Here is a 16,319-nt window from a genome sequence, read left to right on the forward strand (position 1 = left end):
TATATATATATATATATATATATATATATTTTATATCTCCCACAACCATGAATATATTCCTCAGATGGCTTCCACAATTTGTGTACCACACAGTCACCTAGATTATGAGTTTTGCGTTACAGCTTTTAACGATGAAATTGCCATGGCAGTAACGCAGCTATTGCGAGTAGTGTCAGTAAAGCATTTTAGCCTGTAATGCAACATCCATTCTGCACTCAAAAAAATTATGTTTTTGCGTGAGATTTTCATAGCGCCGGTATTACAGGTTGTGCGGTGAGGCTAAAAAGCTTGCGTTACAGCCTATACAACACGATCCATACCGCCATCTGAGAGCAGTAGTTATGAGTTTTGCACCACAAAAATGTTTCCCAAAACTCATAACTAAAGTGTTACAAAGTACACTAACACCCATAAACTACCTAGTAACCTCTAAACCGTCGCCCACCCACATTGCGACTATTGAATACATTTATTAAACCCTAATCTGCCGCTCCCGGCATCGCCGACACTAATAAAAATTATTAACCCCTACTCCGCCACTCCCCGACATCAATGCCGCTATAATAAAGTTATTAACCCCTATTCCGCCGTTCCCTGACGTCGCCGACACTATAATAAAGCTATTAACCCCTATTCCACGGCTCCCTGACCGCTGAAACTATAGTAAAGTTATTAACCCCTAAACCTCCGCCCTCCCACATCTCTGCCACTAAATAAACCTATTAACCCCTAAACCTCCGGCCTCCCACATCTCCGCCACTAAATAAACCTATTAACCCCTAAACCTAACACCCCCCTAACTTTAAATTAAAATTACAATATAACTATATTTAAATAAATAAAAACTTACCTGTGAAATAAAAATAAACCTAACATTAAACTATAAATTAACCTAACATAACTATTCTAATAACAATTAAAAACACTACCAATTAAAACATCTAAATTACAAATTTTAAAAAACCTAACACTATGAGAAAAATTAAAAAATCTAAAATTACAAAAAATAATAAACACTAAATTATGAAAAATAAAAAACACTAAGATTACAAAAAAAAATAATAAACAAAATTATCAAAAATAAAAACAATTACACCTAATCTAATAGCCCTATAAGAAAAAACAAAACAATAAACTATCAATAGGGCCTTTTGTAGGGCATTGCCCTAAGTTAAACAGCTCTTTTACCTGTAAAAAAAAAAAAATACAAAGTTCCCAGAACAGTAATAACCACCAATATAAAAATAAACCTAACTCTAAAAATAACCTAAGCTACCCACTTCCCCTAAAGGGGCATTTGTATGGGCATTGCCCTTAAAAGGGCATTCAGCTCTTTTTCATTGCCCTTAAAAGGGCATTTATCTCTTTTTCAGCAGCCCAAACCCTAATCTGACAAAAAAAACACTTCAAAAAATAAAAAAAATAGCTATCACTATCCCCAGAATATCTACTCGCGGTTGCTGAAGTCCGGACATCCAGGCTACAAGAAGTCTTCATCCAGACAGCGACATCTTCATCCATCGCAGGGGCGTCTTCTATCTTCATCCCGGTGGCGCGAAGTGGCAAAGACATCCAGCGCTTAGCGTCCTCTTCATACGGTCCCCGCCGTACACTGAAGCTTCAATGCATGGTAGCCGTTTCAAAATGGCGCACCTTACATGCCTATTGGCTGATTTGATTCTTCAAATTAGAATAGTAAGGTTAGGTTAATTTATAGTTTAATGTTGGGTTTATTTTTATTTCACAGGTAAGTTTTTATTTATTTAAATATAGTTATATTGTAATTTTAATTTAAAGTTAGGGGGGTGTTAGGTTTAGGGGTTAATAGTTTAATTTAGTGTTTTGCGATGGTATTAATAGGTTTATTTAGTGGCGGAGATGTGGGAGGTCGGAAGTTTGGGGTTAATAGGTTTATTTAGTGGCGGAGATGTGGGAGGCTGGAAGTTTAGGGGTTAATAACTTTATTATAGTGGCGGCGATGTCGGGGAGCGACAGAATAGAAGTTAATAACGTATATTAGTGTTGGCGATGTCGGGAGCAACAGATTAGGGTTAATAACTTTATTTAGGTGTCGGCGATGTCAGGGCGGCGGATTAGGGGTGTTTAGACTTGGGGTTTATGTTAGGGTGTTAGGTTTAAGCATCATTTTTGTTTCCCCATAGACATCAATGGGGTTGCGTTACAGAGATTTTTCATTCCGCACTTCAGGTGTTCAGTTTTTTTTTTAACACTCTCTCCCCATTGATGTCAATGGGGTAAAGCGTGCACGAGCACATCAAAGCAACCCTTGGCTTTTGTGTGGTATGGAGCTTAACACCACCATATCGCACGCACAAGGAGGCTTTTCAGTAACTCGTAATGGCAGCGCTATAGAGGGTGAAATAACGCAACTTTTTTGGCGTTAGTTTCACACCCTGTTTAGCGCAAAACTCGTAATCTAGGTGAGACTTACATTCTTCCTCAAACATAACTCTGCATATAGATTACAATTACACTGATAAAGGGGAGCCTTTGATATTTTCCATACAAAGAATTAAACTGGGATTGTATTTTGCATTTGTTAGATAAAACATGGGACAAAACTTGATTTATTTGACCTCATAACAAATAGCTGTGTCTTAATTGGTAGGCTATGACCTGGATTTGTTTGGGGGCCTCTCATTAGAACAGCTTGGTCTAGATCAGGGAGCCCAAACCTTATTGTGTGGTAAACCGGTCACCGCTGGTGGGATTTGCTGAGGGCCACATTGCATTATACTCACACTTATGGTAAAAAATGTCTCAAAATAAAATTAGAGTATAATCACATCTTAAATTACAAATTACACAGAATATTAGTTACTATTAATTTTTTTTTTACTATATTTACTACACAACTATTAATACATTTTCTTGCTTTTCTAACAAAAAGTATAGAACTGCTTTTATGATAACAAATGACTGATGTTTTCTGCTTAATGGTGCTGATGGCCACACAAAAATTCAAGTAGGGCCTGATGGGGTCCTCAGACAATCCCATGATTCAATTCTGCACGTGCCCTCTGCATCCTGGAGATACTTAATGAGTGTGGCTCCTGTGGAATAATTGGCAGGAGGAGGAACATAAAAGATTCCCACAGATTGACGCATCTACGTAACAAAATATTTAATATGTACCTCCTGGAACAATCAGTCTAGGATTAAGTAAAGCACAAAATCCCATATACAGGTTAATGAAATTTCACCTCTTTAGTGTGTGTATATACATATATACTGTATATACAGTGTGTGTGTGTCTACACTCACATGTATACTCACACACTCATGTATACAACATTTCACTGTGTCATGGATACAGGATGTACAAGAAGTAAAGGTGTTATTTTTATTTAAGTCCTTGTTTTAATAATTGCACATGCGTTTTCTTACATTTCGTTGCTCCTTTCTTCTCTCCTAGCCAGGCAGCATGACCTGATGATGCAAGAGGGTTTCATGATGTACCTGCTGTCAGCAGAGGGAGATATTTTTAATCAGGACCACAGAAAGGTGTATCAGGACATGACACAGCCCCTTTGCCAGTACTTCATCTCCAGCTCCCATAATACTTACCTAACCAATCACCAGCTAGTGGGGAACAGCAGCACAGAGTCCTACATCAGGTAGGTGTTCATGGTTTGTTTAATTATAGTTTAACGGTAAGGTATTCTGCACTGGTCTTGCAAGTGTACAGTTAGCAGAGTGATACTCTGTAGGGGTGGGATAAATAGAGATGAATGAAGGTCTATAGCAATAAATGGAGGCTAAAGATGTTTTACAAAAGAAGAAAAAGTCATATTCAACACAACAGCCAAAAAATGCTTTTCCTTAGCTCTGTACCTTTGTAGTACTTACCTGAGATGCCTCCTCTAAACTGGGGAGTTGCAGGAATCTAACATTCAACCTTTGCCACAAAAAAACTACTAAAACAATATGTATGTCTACACAGACAAAAGAAAAATAAATCTGGAAAACTAAATGATGTGAAAAAAATAATTAAAAAAAATAGGAAGCTGAATGTCCTACATACTTTACATCTAGCCTCAGCCAAGTCAGGAACTTGCAACTGATAATTCATGCAAAGAGGACTTCAGGCCTTGCAAAGATCTGCTCTGCAGGGAAACATCTGTCTCCACTTCCCAGGAGGAATCGTGCTATTGTGAAAAGATTATTAAGCCCCTGAGGTATAGGCACCTTTTGATGGGTAAGCATAAGCAGTAGATTTATCTGGATGAGGACTTCTCTGTATCCTTATGGAATAACCTTCTGTACATCTTCCTCTAATCTTAGCATGAGAAATCTAAAAAAATATGTCCTATGTATCAACTAGCTTTTTGTCTGCTCAAAATAAAGGTTGAGAAATGTCTGGAAAGTCAAAGAAAACTATATCCAAATAAAACACCAAATATGGAGAAGTGAGGCCAAAACTTACAGTTTATCCTCTGTAAGTGCAGATTTCTTGATTGCCAAATTCCACGAGAAAACTTTATGTGACAGTTTAAACCTCAAAACCTACATTTATGTTAAATGGAGGAAGAACTTTTTTTTGTCTTAATTACACATAATCAGAAAGTTGCAAGAGCAAAGTGTTTCATTCCTTTCCAAATCCTGTAAAATGTAATAAGGGGAAAATAGAGTTGGACCTTTAAGGCACTTCTGTCTAAAGCCTCAAATAAAAATCACGTAGAAACTGTCACACATTCTTCCTCTCACTGGCCCAGCCTTAAAGGACCATAATATCCAAACGTTTAAACACTTGAAAGTGATGCAGTATAGCTGTAAAAAGCTGACTAGAAAATAGCACCTGAACATCTCTATGTAAAAAATAAAGATATTTTACCTCAAAAGTTCCTCAGTAGCCACATCCCATTGTAAAGGACTTCTAAGCAACAAATCAGTATGTCTGTCCCGGGACAGCGGAAGGAGCGAGCTTTCGTGCACACTCTTATTTCCCTATTCAGTGCAAGGAAGTTTACAATGAAATCTCATGAGAGTTAAGTGAAATTTCATGAGATCACAGTAAAAGAGTTCATGACCTCAGCACTGCTGATGCTGATTGGCTGCTGTTCATTTCTTCATTTTTTTTATTTTTTTTTAACCTGCAGCTGGGCTGCAGCTGAGTATAAGTTTTTACACAGAACTTACTCTGCTGAACTGAGGAAATTGTGAGGTAAAATATCTTCCTTTTTTACATAGAGATGCTCAGGTGATATTTTCCTGTCAGCTTTTTACAGTTATACTGCATCAGTTTCAAGTGATTTAGCATATGAGTATTATGTCCCTTTAATTATGGACGGAATCCCTATAATTTCTCTCTTTTGCCCTTGCACAGATTCTGCCACGGTTGGCATTCACACACTGTCTGTCTTACTGTGCCAGACTCAATAACAGGTTGAACCCCTCACTGTCAAATTATGTGTGTCCCTCATTATCCACAAAATCATCATATTGTCATTCATAGCTAGAATTGACCATGTGTATATGTATGTGTACATACAGTATGTATGTATGTGTGCACATACCTATGTGCACATACATACATATACACATAGATACATACACATGCAAATATACACACACATACATATACACATAGATACATACATATGCAAATATACACACACACATACATATACACATAGATACATACATATGCAAATATACACACACATACATATACACCTTTGAGCCCTTCCCAGTCCAACACCTTGTCATATACCATATCCCTTTAAATCACTTTTTAACACATTTGTTTAAAAAAAAACATTTATTTGACTTTTAATATGTACAAATATGAGTGAAATACTTTATTTTATTATGTTTTACATGTGTTTTATTGTAGCCCTAACACAGGGGTTTTCAAACCAGTCCCTAACAGACCAGATTTTCAGGATATCTGAAATAATCAGCTGATTAGTAAACATGGTTATTAACCAGTTCTCACCCAAGTTAATACTGAAAATCTGGCTTGTTAGGGAGGAATGAAAACAGGTTTGAAACCCCTTCTTTAACACTTAAAGGGACGTTAAACCCAAAATATTTATTTCATGATTCAGATAGAGAATATAATTTTTTTAGCAAAATCCCAATTTACTTCTTTTATCTAATTTTCTTCATTCTTTAGATATGCTTTGTTGAATAAATAGTAATGCACATGGGTGAGCCAATCACACGAGGGATGTATGTGCAGCAGCTAATGAGCCTGTCTAGATATGCTTTTCAGCAAAGGATATCAAGAGAATGAAACAAATTAGATAATAGAAGTAAATTAGAAAGTTGTTTAAAATTGTATGCTGTTTCTAAATCATGAAAGAAAAAAATTGGGTTTCATGCCCCTTTAAATGAACAGTGAACACCAACATTGTTATTGTTTATATAGAAAGATAATGCCTTTACTACCTCTAAAGTTCTGCCTGTTTCTAAGCCACTACAGACAGCCTCTTATCACATGCTATTTTATTTGATTTTCACAACAGGAAACTGCTAGTTCATGTTGGCCATATAGATAACATTGTGCTCACGCCCATGTAGTTGTGCACAGCACTAATTTGCTAAAGTACAAGTCAATAGATAATAAATAAATAGCCGTATGATCAGGGGGCTGTCAGAAGAAGCTTAGATAAGGTAACTACAAGGTAACTACAGAGGTTAAAAGTATATTAATATAACCATGTTGGCTGTGCAAAACAGGGGAATGGGTAATAAAGGTAATATCTATCTTTTTAAACATCAAATTTAGGAGTTGACTGTCCCTTTAACTACTTTTAAAAAAAGAAATAGGTACATACAAATATCCAAACTATACGGCTTTTTGTTATGGATTCCTTTGTATCTTATGTGAGGCCTCTCTTGGGAATGATCTAAAGCCATCCACTGTGGCAATATGTTCTATGAAGTCTCTTCAGTAAGGAAGGACAATTGTGTCACTATACTGGGTTCTGGATGTGTAGGAGAGACACCTACATTACAATATAATGCTAAAAAATGCCCCCAAGATGTTGTGATATTTTGATCGTCAGACCCTTGGACACCTAAACCAATATAGAAAAATAAGCTATAACAGGAGGTATATATAACTTTAGTTTAGATGATTTTTAATAAGTAAATTGACTGTGTTTGGACCCGGTCACAAAGGCACAATCTTGTTTGATCATCTTCTAAGCAGACACAATGTTGCAATGGAGGAGTTTTACACTTTTTACAGTTTCAGTTTTAAAATGCAGTATAAGTCCATGTAATAGAAACCAGTCGTCTCTATCTAGTTTTTTTTTTTATTGATTGATTTTTATTGAGTTTTTCAGTTAAGATATACTATATTATACGAGTTTCTCAAACAAAGAGAAGACATGAAAAAAAAACAAAAATCAAAACAATTCAATAAAAGAGTGCAGTAAAATGGAAAAAAAAAATCCATTTTCAAATAGTGCATTAATTCAAGATATAATATAACGAAAAGATAATAATTCATATACTCAGTTAGGTTTCTGTATAGTTGTCATTATGGGTGATTACATATCGGTAGAAAGTAATGAAAATGTAATCCCCATTACGGTTCTGGTGTTGTCTGTAAGCTTGAGGTAAAGTTGTTTTAAATTTGATGGACAGAACCCTATGATATGCTTTAGTGTTTTGGTGTATAGTTATGTTTGTGGTAAGAATGAGTTGTTTACTTTAACATCCGCAAAGAATTCCGTAGATAAGAAGTCTTTTATGCCTTTAAATGTGTATGCAATTATTTCCAAGTTTAGAGTAAGATTCACCAAGTTAAACCATTCTGTCAGTGTTGGAGGGTTAGTCTTTTTTGAATATCTGGGTATTAATCTTTTAGCAGAGTTGAGTAATATTCGAAAAAGAGAGGCCCGTATAGTCTCTATCTTGTTTTAAGATCACTCCAAACTGGAAACAGCGCTTTAACAGTCAATAAAAATAAATATAGTTAAATACAATACTTGTCATAGATTAAAAGTGACAATATAGCAATTGAGCAATAGTGCCCAATATGCCCATTATGCCAACATAAAAATTCAGATGGTTTAGCAGTGGTGAGGGTGGAAACAAATTGCAGTAGGTTCCTAAGGAACTAACAACTTGCACAATCCCATTACAAAGCCTCTACTGATAGTGAAAACCACAATAGTGTGACTGTAAATCAAACACTGACAGAGATTATTCCACATAATTTTTAGATGTTGAAGTCCTGATGTGACTTTTCTCACAAATCCCTTAGCTGTACAGAATATCACATACTCAACACATATATATAGTATATGTACCTATGTAATAGTGATGAATAGAGATTTAATTAATTGTTACCATGTATGTTAATACACCTCTACAATGTCTCATGCAGCCATTTCAGAGTGTTCTACCCATGTGCAAGATAACAGACTGTTTCCATCAAGTTTTGGAATAGTTGTAAAGATGTCCAAAATGCCTTGAGGTGTGAACTTTGAAAAAGTGTTGAAAAGTCTCTCGAAAATGGTGTGATCTGTATGAATTTATGAACCCAATAGTAAAAATAGGATTTTAGTGAGGATCCGAAAACACTATCACAGGTGCAGGAAAGAATAAAAAATGCGCTATTGTGATTGCGTTAAATCAAAAAGTGTCCTTTCTGGCCAGAAAAAGACCCACGAAAAGGCATCAGCTGATAGATTGTGATCGACCCCAATATTGCAAATATTGCTGCACTCTGCCTATTGCCCATTGTATTTTCTAATATTATTAATGTTAAGAGTGCATATTTGCTATTTTAAATGATTATTATAAATATTGTATTGTTTAGTTATTAACTAAGAATATTTACATTTGTTTAAATGTTTACTAATCAAGAATGAATGTGTCATATAGAGAACAAAAGAAGTGTTTCATTAAAAAATAATTGTGCATATGTGAAAACGTTGTTGAAATGAAAGCTGAATGTGAATAGTTGTGATCTAGTTTGTTATTGTTTGAATGTAGCATTTAAAAGATTCCATGCAAGCATGATACAAGCCAAAAAGTATTCTCTGTAAAAATCTGTGTGCAGAACACACTTGAAAACTATTAAAATGGAGAAGTGTTCAAGTAGATTTGAATTGCCTTGGAATGAAAAGCACCACAAAAAAAAATGAAATCACATTGCTCTTATAATGGATTGAAAAGGACACAATTGTATAGAAACCCTAAATTGTCATTATAAAATAGGGAGTGTATTCTGTATAGTTCTGTGCAGCAGCTTCAGTTTTACAAACATTTGCTGTACTTGATAGATGTGTGGAATCATCTGCACATTTGTGTAATGCTCCACAAAGATGAAAAGATTCATATCTTTCTCTTTTCTTCAGGGCATTCATGGATGGCTGCCGTTGTGTAGAACTGGATTGCTGGGAGGGGCCAGGTGGAGAGCCAGTTATTTACCATGGACACACTTTGACCTCCAAAATACTGTTTAAAGATGTTATCACCACTATACGAGACTATGCATTCAAGGTAAGAAAAAGCGTGGTGTGTGTCACGATACACAAATGTTAAAGCAGTACTTGTGCTTACATTAAAGTAGTAGCTATGCATATAAAGTGTGAGTGGCAGAGAGAGCACTTAACAGAAAAAGTGAAAGTGGTGTATATGTGAGGGAAATATGTGACAGAAAGACACAACAAGAGCATTTGAAGTGAGCATTCTGTGTGCCTCATGCACAGGTATGTTAAGAGTACTGCGTCTGTTGCAGTAAGACTGTTAACAGAATAAAAACAATGTGCCAGAGCCTATACATGCCACTATAATTTCCAATCTTAATCAACATCTCATCCCTCATACTTTCACTATAACATGCCCTGATCTTGCTACATCCCTCTATAACGATACTCTCTCATCTGCACTAGACACTCTCACTCCTCCTCAACTGTGCAAAACCCCACGCCATCAGTTACAGCCTGGCACTCTCCGCAAATACACTATTTGCAAAAATGCTCCCGTACTGCTGAGCGTGTTTGGAGGAAATCTCGCTTGATTTTATCCACTATAAGTTCATTCTTCGTTCATACACATCTGCCCTTCACTTAGCCAAGCAAAACTACTTCTCTTTGCTTAAATCTACTCTTTCCTCCAACCATAAAATATTCTTCTCTACTTTCAACTCTCTCCTCTACTCACCTGCACCCCTCCTCATCGGTCTTTAGCGCTCAAGACCTGGCAGACTACTTTTTAATCAAAACGCATACTATCGGAAACAATATCCCGACACAAGCCTGCAATCTTCCATCTCTACCCCCAGTTACCCCCACAGCCACCAAGAATGAAGTTTGTTCCTTACTGTCTTCCTCACGCCTCACTACCTGCCTGCTCGACCCTATCCCTTCACATGTAATACCTTCTCTGTCTTCCACCCTCACTCCAGCCTTTACACACATCTTCAACCTATTCCTTTCTACCGGTTCATTCCCACCATGCAAATTTCACTCCAATACTCAAAAAAATTCAATTTTCTTTAATTCTCCTGCAAACTACCGTCCCTATATCACTGCTTCCACTAACATCAAAACTCCTGGAAAAACTAGTTTACGACCACCTAACCTACTTCCTATCTTTCAATTCCTTGCTTTATTTCTTGCAATCTGGCTTCCATCCCCAACAATCAACTGAAACAGCCCTCACCAAAATTGCTACAAATTTTCTACAAAAAGTAACGGCCACTACTCCATACTTAACTTACTTGACCTCTTAGCTGCCTTTGACACAGTTCACCACCCCCTCCTCCTACAGACCCGCAACTCTCTTTGTCTCTGTGACACTGCTCTCTCTTCGATCCACTCTTATCTTTCTAACAGGTCCTTTTCTGTATCATTTGCTGGTGACTCTTTTCTTCAATGTCAGTTGGAGTACCTCAATGCTCTCCCCTGGGTCCTCTTTTCTTCTCCATTTATACTTCTTCACTGGGTAAACTTATCATCAGCTATGGCTTCAAATATCACCTCTTTGCTGATGACACTCAGATCTTCTTCTCCACCCTTGCTCCCTCTCCCTCTGACTTTTCTAACATCAGTGAATGCTTATGTGGCATTTCTTCCATAGATTTTTTCATAGTGATACAGTTTTAGCAGCAAGTATAGAATGCGACCAAGAGAGAAAAGTTGTGTAAACATGAGCCATATTCCCAGAGGAAGAGAGATATGTGAGTCATGTCTGATTAGAGTAAGATAAAGATGTTTATGTGCATCACAGAGATTAAGCAGTGTGTGGCGCACTTTTGTCTGTCATACCTAAGGCTCTGTGGTCCAGTGAGATTCTATAAGATGCCTTGTCAATATCACAAGGCCCCTCAGGAATTGTTTTGAATGCATTATGGGTATTATATATCTTATTAAGTGGCAGTTCAATAATATTCTTTGTGTGCCACTTAGTTTACAATATAGTGCTCAGTACAATAGGCTGATGATTTCTTTTCATGCCGGCGAGTATTTGAGAATCCCTAGAGAGGAAAGTGTAGTTTTTATCAATACCTGCATGTGTCACACCGAAAGAAAAACATTAGAGAGCCTTGTTTGTGGTTTAACCCTTTAACGACGCATGTCGTACAGGGTACGTCGCACACAGCCTGGTCTTTAAAGAACAGCGACGTACCCTGTACGACATAAGGGTTTAAAGCGGCTCGCTTCCAGCTGCTTTCAAGGTATTGCTGTGATGCCTCGATATTGAGGCATCACTGCAATACCTTTTTTCCAAAACCGATGCAGAGAGAGCCACTCTGTGGCCCTCTCTGCACCGGTAGCGGTGGGCCCGATCGTTGGTGGGTGGGAGCAGCTGCAGGGAGGCGGGTGGGCGGCCTATTGCTACCCGGCATCTGGTTCTTGAAGGTGGAATGTGCACGCTGGGTGCCTGGAGCGTGCGGGGGGCCTGCACCACTGCCACCAATGAATGAGTGAATGGGACACAGGGAGAGGGAGGGGGGGAAATAACACTCAAAAGGATCTGGGAGGGGGAGAGGGAGGAGGGTATGGATGGGGGGCAGCTACACTACAGAAAAAATTTAATTACATAAAAAACATTTTTGGGAGGCAAATTGGGTACTGGCAGACAGCTGCCAGTACCCAAGATGGCAGCAAATAGGTAGTGGGCAAGGGTTATAGAGCTGTTTGGGGGGATCAGAGAGGTTGGGGGCTAAGGGGTGGTCCATCACAGCTAGACAGATATTTAAAAAAAAAAAAAATTAATAAAAAAAAAAAGCCTTTTATTTTAGTACTGGCAGACTTTCTGCCAGTACTTAAGATGGCGGGGACAATTGTTGGGTGGAGGAGGGAAGAGAGATGTTTGGGAGGGATCAGGGGGTGGGATGTGTCAGCTGGGAGGCTGATCTCTACACTAAAGTTAAAATTAACCCTGCAAGCTCCCTACAAGCTATCTAATTAACCCCTGCACTGCTGGGCATAATACACTTGTGATGCGCAGCAGCATTTAGCGGCCTTCTAATTACCAAAAAGCAATGCCAAAGCCATATATGTCTGCTATTTCTGAACAAAGGGGATCCCAGAGAAGCATTTACAACCATTTATGCCACAATTGCACAAGTTGTTTGTAAATAATTTCAGTGAGAAACCTAAAATTGGGAAAAATTTTACATTTTTTTTTATTTGATCGCATTTGGCGGTGAAATGGTGGCATTAAATATACTAAGATGGGCCTAGATCAATACTTGGGGTTGTCTACTACACTACACTAAGTCCGTTTAATGGCGAGAAAAACAGTATATAATATGTGTGAATACAGTAAATGAGTAAGAGGAAAATTACAGCTAAACACAAACACTGCAGAAATGTAAAAAAAGCCCTGGTCTTTAAGGGAAAGAAATTGAAAAATGGCCTTGTCCTTAAGGGGTTAATGAGTTAAAACGCTTTTATCATATTCTGAGAAAGCAACTTGTCTGACTCACTAATGGAGATAATGGGACGGTGCTTATTTAAAGGGACAGTAAAGTCAAAAAAACACAACTTTCCAATTTATTCCATTATTATATTCCATTATTATAACCCTGCAAGCTCCCTACAAGCTATCTAATTAACCCCTGCACTGCTGGGCATAATACACTTGTGATGCGCAGCAGCATTTAGCGGCCTTCTAATTACCAAAAAGCAATGCCAAAGCCATATATGTCTGCTATTTCTGAACAAAGGGGATCCCAGAGAAGCATTTACAACCATTTATGCCACAATTGCACAAGTTGTTTGTAAATAATTTCAGTGAGAAACCTAAAATTGTGAAAAATTTTACATTTTTTTTTATTTGATCGCATTTGGCGGTGAAATGGTGGCATTAAATATACTAAGATGGGCCTAGATCAATACTTGGGGTTGTCTACTACACTACACTAAGTCCGTTTAATGGCGAGAAAAACAGTATATAATATGTGTGAATACAGTAAATGAGTAAGAGGAAAATTACAGCTAAACACAAACACTGCAGAAATGTAAAAAAAGCCCTGGTCTTTAAGGGAAAGAAATTGAAAAATGGCCTTGTCCTTAAGGGGTTAATGAGTTAAAACGCTTTTATCATATTCTGAGAAAGCAACTTGTCTGACTCACTAATGGAGATAATGGGACGGTGCTTATTTAAAGGGACAGTAAAGTCAAAAAAACACAACTTTCCAATTTATTCCATTATTATATGATGCATTTTTATATGCAGACTTTTAGAGGCACCAGAAACCAGACCAGACTCCTTCTAAAATGTTATTGCATTGTATTTAAATTACACATTTATTGATTATTCAAGTCTGCTATGTTTAGTGGCCCTGCTAGAGGTGTATTAGTGTGACTGTGCATTTGCTTGTGTGTGCAGAGGATACCACACATGCATTTAAACATTCATATTATTCTCATTAGAATTCCCCATATCCTGTCATCCTGTCCTTGGAGAATCACTGTGGACTGGAGCAGCAGGTCACAATGGCACATCACTTACGTGACATTCTAGGGGACTTGCTTGTGTCTGAGCCCCTGGACAACATGGAGCCAACTGTCCTGCCGTCTCCTGAGGTAAGAACTGAGTGCGTGCCATGCAAACTATACCAAGGGCAATGTTATGGTTAAGGGAAAAGTCCCTCTAGGCACATATTGGCTTTATGGCCATCTTCACTGGTTCAATGTATTAGCAAAAATTATAACACTCTCATATACTTAAATAACTCAAACAAGTATAATACATTGAGCTACTGTTATGTATTACCCTCAACTAACTAACTAACTAACTAACGGAAATACAACATTAAAATAAAAAAAAATAACAAAAAACAAAATAAAGGTACACATCCTCCTTTCAAAAGGCCTGAATCAATACTCCAAGCTCTGCTGCTTTCAGAATAAAAGTGATGTAAAAGTGCTGTAAAGCATGCTCTAGTGTGTTAGAGCATTTCATTATTGCACTGTTGCTTGCATATATCTATGTGTTTAACAGCTGCAAAATCAATTCCTGCACAACAATGCAGCTCTGCTTCAGGGCTAAACATGGCTACTTACATCTTATCATTGTATTACTTGCTCTTTTCAGCTTCAGGGCATTACTGCTCTACAGCTGATTTTAACTATGTGTTTAACCTCTTTGCATTGGTTAACCCCTTCCCTCCGTTAGAATGTTCCATGCTATCCTTACTGCACTGGGCTTTAGCGCAATTAGGACGGCATGGAACTTTGTTCCAATGTAGACAAATAAGCCTTGGCGGGAAAAAGTTAAATGCATTGTTATATCCAAACATAAATTTAATAAGAGACTCTTAGAATTGGATTTTAATCTTGGACAATTTTTGATAGCCAAAGCCTAGTTTTCATTGCTGATGTAAATTGTGTAAACTGGTGGTAACAACAAGTGTCATCATTATAGTTTATGGAGATGTTTTATGTTACCACCAGTTTATACCTGCAATAGAAACTAGGCCCTAGATTACAAACTAGGCCCTAGATTATATATAAATATTTAAAAATAAAAATAAAATGTTCTTATATTTGAAGAACATTGGCGTGTAAAATTTGCATACCTACCTTCAGGGTAAGCACACTTGGTGTTAGATTTTTTTCAGCAGTGCTCTCCATTGACAGAAGTAAGAGTGTCGTTATATATGAATTCCTGAAGATAGCATGTGTCGGCTTTTGCTCGTGCGCAAACCATTTACTTTGACCTTGTAATACACACACTAACCCGAGAAAGTTAGAAGTTTACTTTCAGCTGTGGTGGTGCTCAAGTAAAAGCACTAAATAGTGCACCACTTGTAATCTGGTGTTTTCAAGAGTATGATATTAAGGTATTTAGAAAATTGCCTGGTTTGATGTCTGAAACCAATTGAGCAGAAGATGGACTGCAGGAACTCATCAGAGTGAAAGAAGAATAATCTGTAGCGAGGCCAGGATCACAACCCAAAGAGCATTGTTCCAAAACTAAGCGTCAGAATAGGATGATGAGACAAGATCTTTAAACAGGAGACAGTTCCAATAATCATTAGCCAGTAAATCAGTCTGTGGGTAGTATATCTCAGTAAAGGGGTCAGTCTGCCAAGAGGACAGGTCAGGAACAGAAATAAAATAACTCTGAGATGTCTGAGATGACTTTTACCACCTCCATTTTCTACATGCCCAGTGCACTACTTATAACAAGTAAATAGGAAAAGGGATGAGAATAGGAATATTGTATCAAAGGCAGGAATAGGTTGTAGAACTCCGGTTCTAGCACCAGTACCATGCTGCATCCTCACATATTATGGACTAAAACATTTTACAGGAGTCACATTTGTAAATAAATGTCTCTTTAAGCTGTCTATGAATCCAGCTGGCTCTTTTAGAGGGGAACAGCAAAGTCTGTAAAGCAAAAAGATGAGGTCAAGAAAAGAAAGAGGGAAGTTAAAAACAATTTCCAGCCCATTGGCTGAAAATAACTGAAGAGAGTTAAGCTTAGCTTTTGAGAGAAATAATGTTGTAACGGGGCATTCTAAACTATCGTTACTGTGTGACTACAGGTACCTAAAGTAATTGTCTTACCTCATGGTAACTTTATAATAATAACTTTTAGTTTAAGGTACATGAAAATCAAAATGAAACGTTCATGGTTCAGACAGAGCATGCAATTTTATGAGACTTTTTAATTTACTTATGTTATCAAATTGACTTTGTTCTTTTGGTATCATTTGATGATAAGCACAAATAGGCTTAGGAGCAGTAATGCACCACTGAGAGCTGGCTGCTGATTGGTGACTACACACATATGTGTCGTGTCATTGGCTCACCAGATGTCTTCAGCTAGCTCCCAGTAGTGCATTGCTGCTCTGGAGTTGACTTTAATTATGT

General features: G+C 37.5%; 1 protein-coding gene across 1 annotated transcript in view; it reads left to right on the top strand.

Annotated features, from left to right (window-relative positions):
- Window positions 1–16,319, top strand: part of PLCD3 (phospholipase C delta 3) — a 319,734-nt gene that overhangs the window by 201,030 nt on the left and 102,385 nt on the right. The window contains exons 6-8 of the mRNA XM_053699833.1: window positions 3,437–3,638; window positions 9,342–9,486; window positions 13,872–14,024. Of these exons, the coding sequence (XP_053555808.1) occupies window positions 3,437–3,638; window positions 9,342–9,486; window positions 13,872–14,024 (500 nt within the window). The remainder of the gene's footprint in view (window positions 1–3,436; window positions 3,639–9,341; window positions 9,487–13,871; window positions 14,025–16,319) is intronic.

The sequence above is a fragment of the Bombina bombina genome, chromosome 1, assembly GCF_027579735.1.
Source record: "Bombina bombina isolate aBomBom1 chromosome 1, aBomBom1.pri, whole genome shotgun sequence".
NCBI classification, from domain to species: Eukaryota; Metazoa; Chordata; class Amphibia; order Anura; family Bombinatoridae; genus Bombina; species Bombina bombina.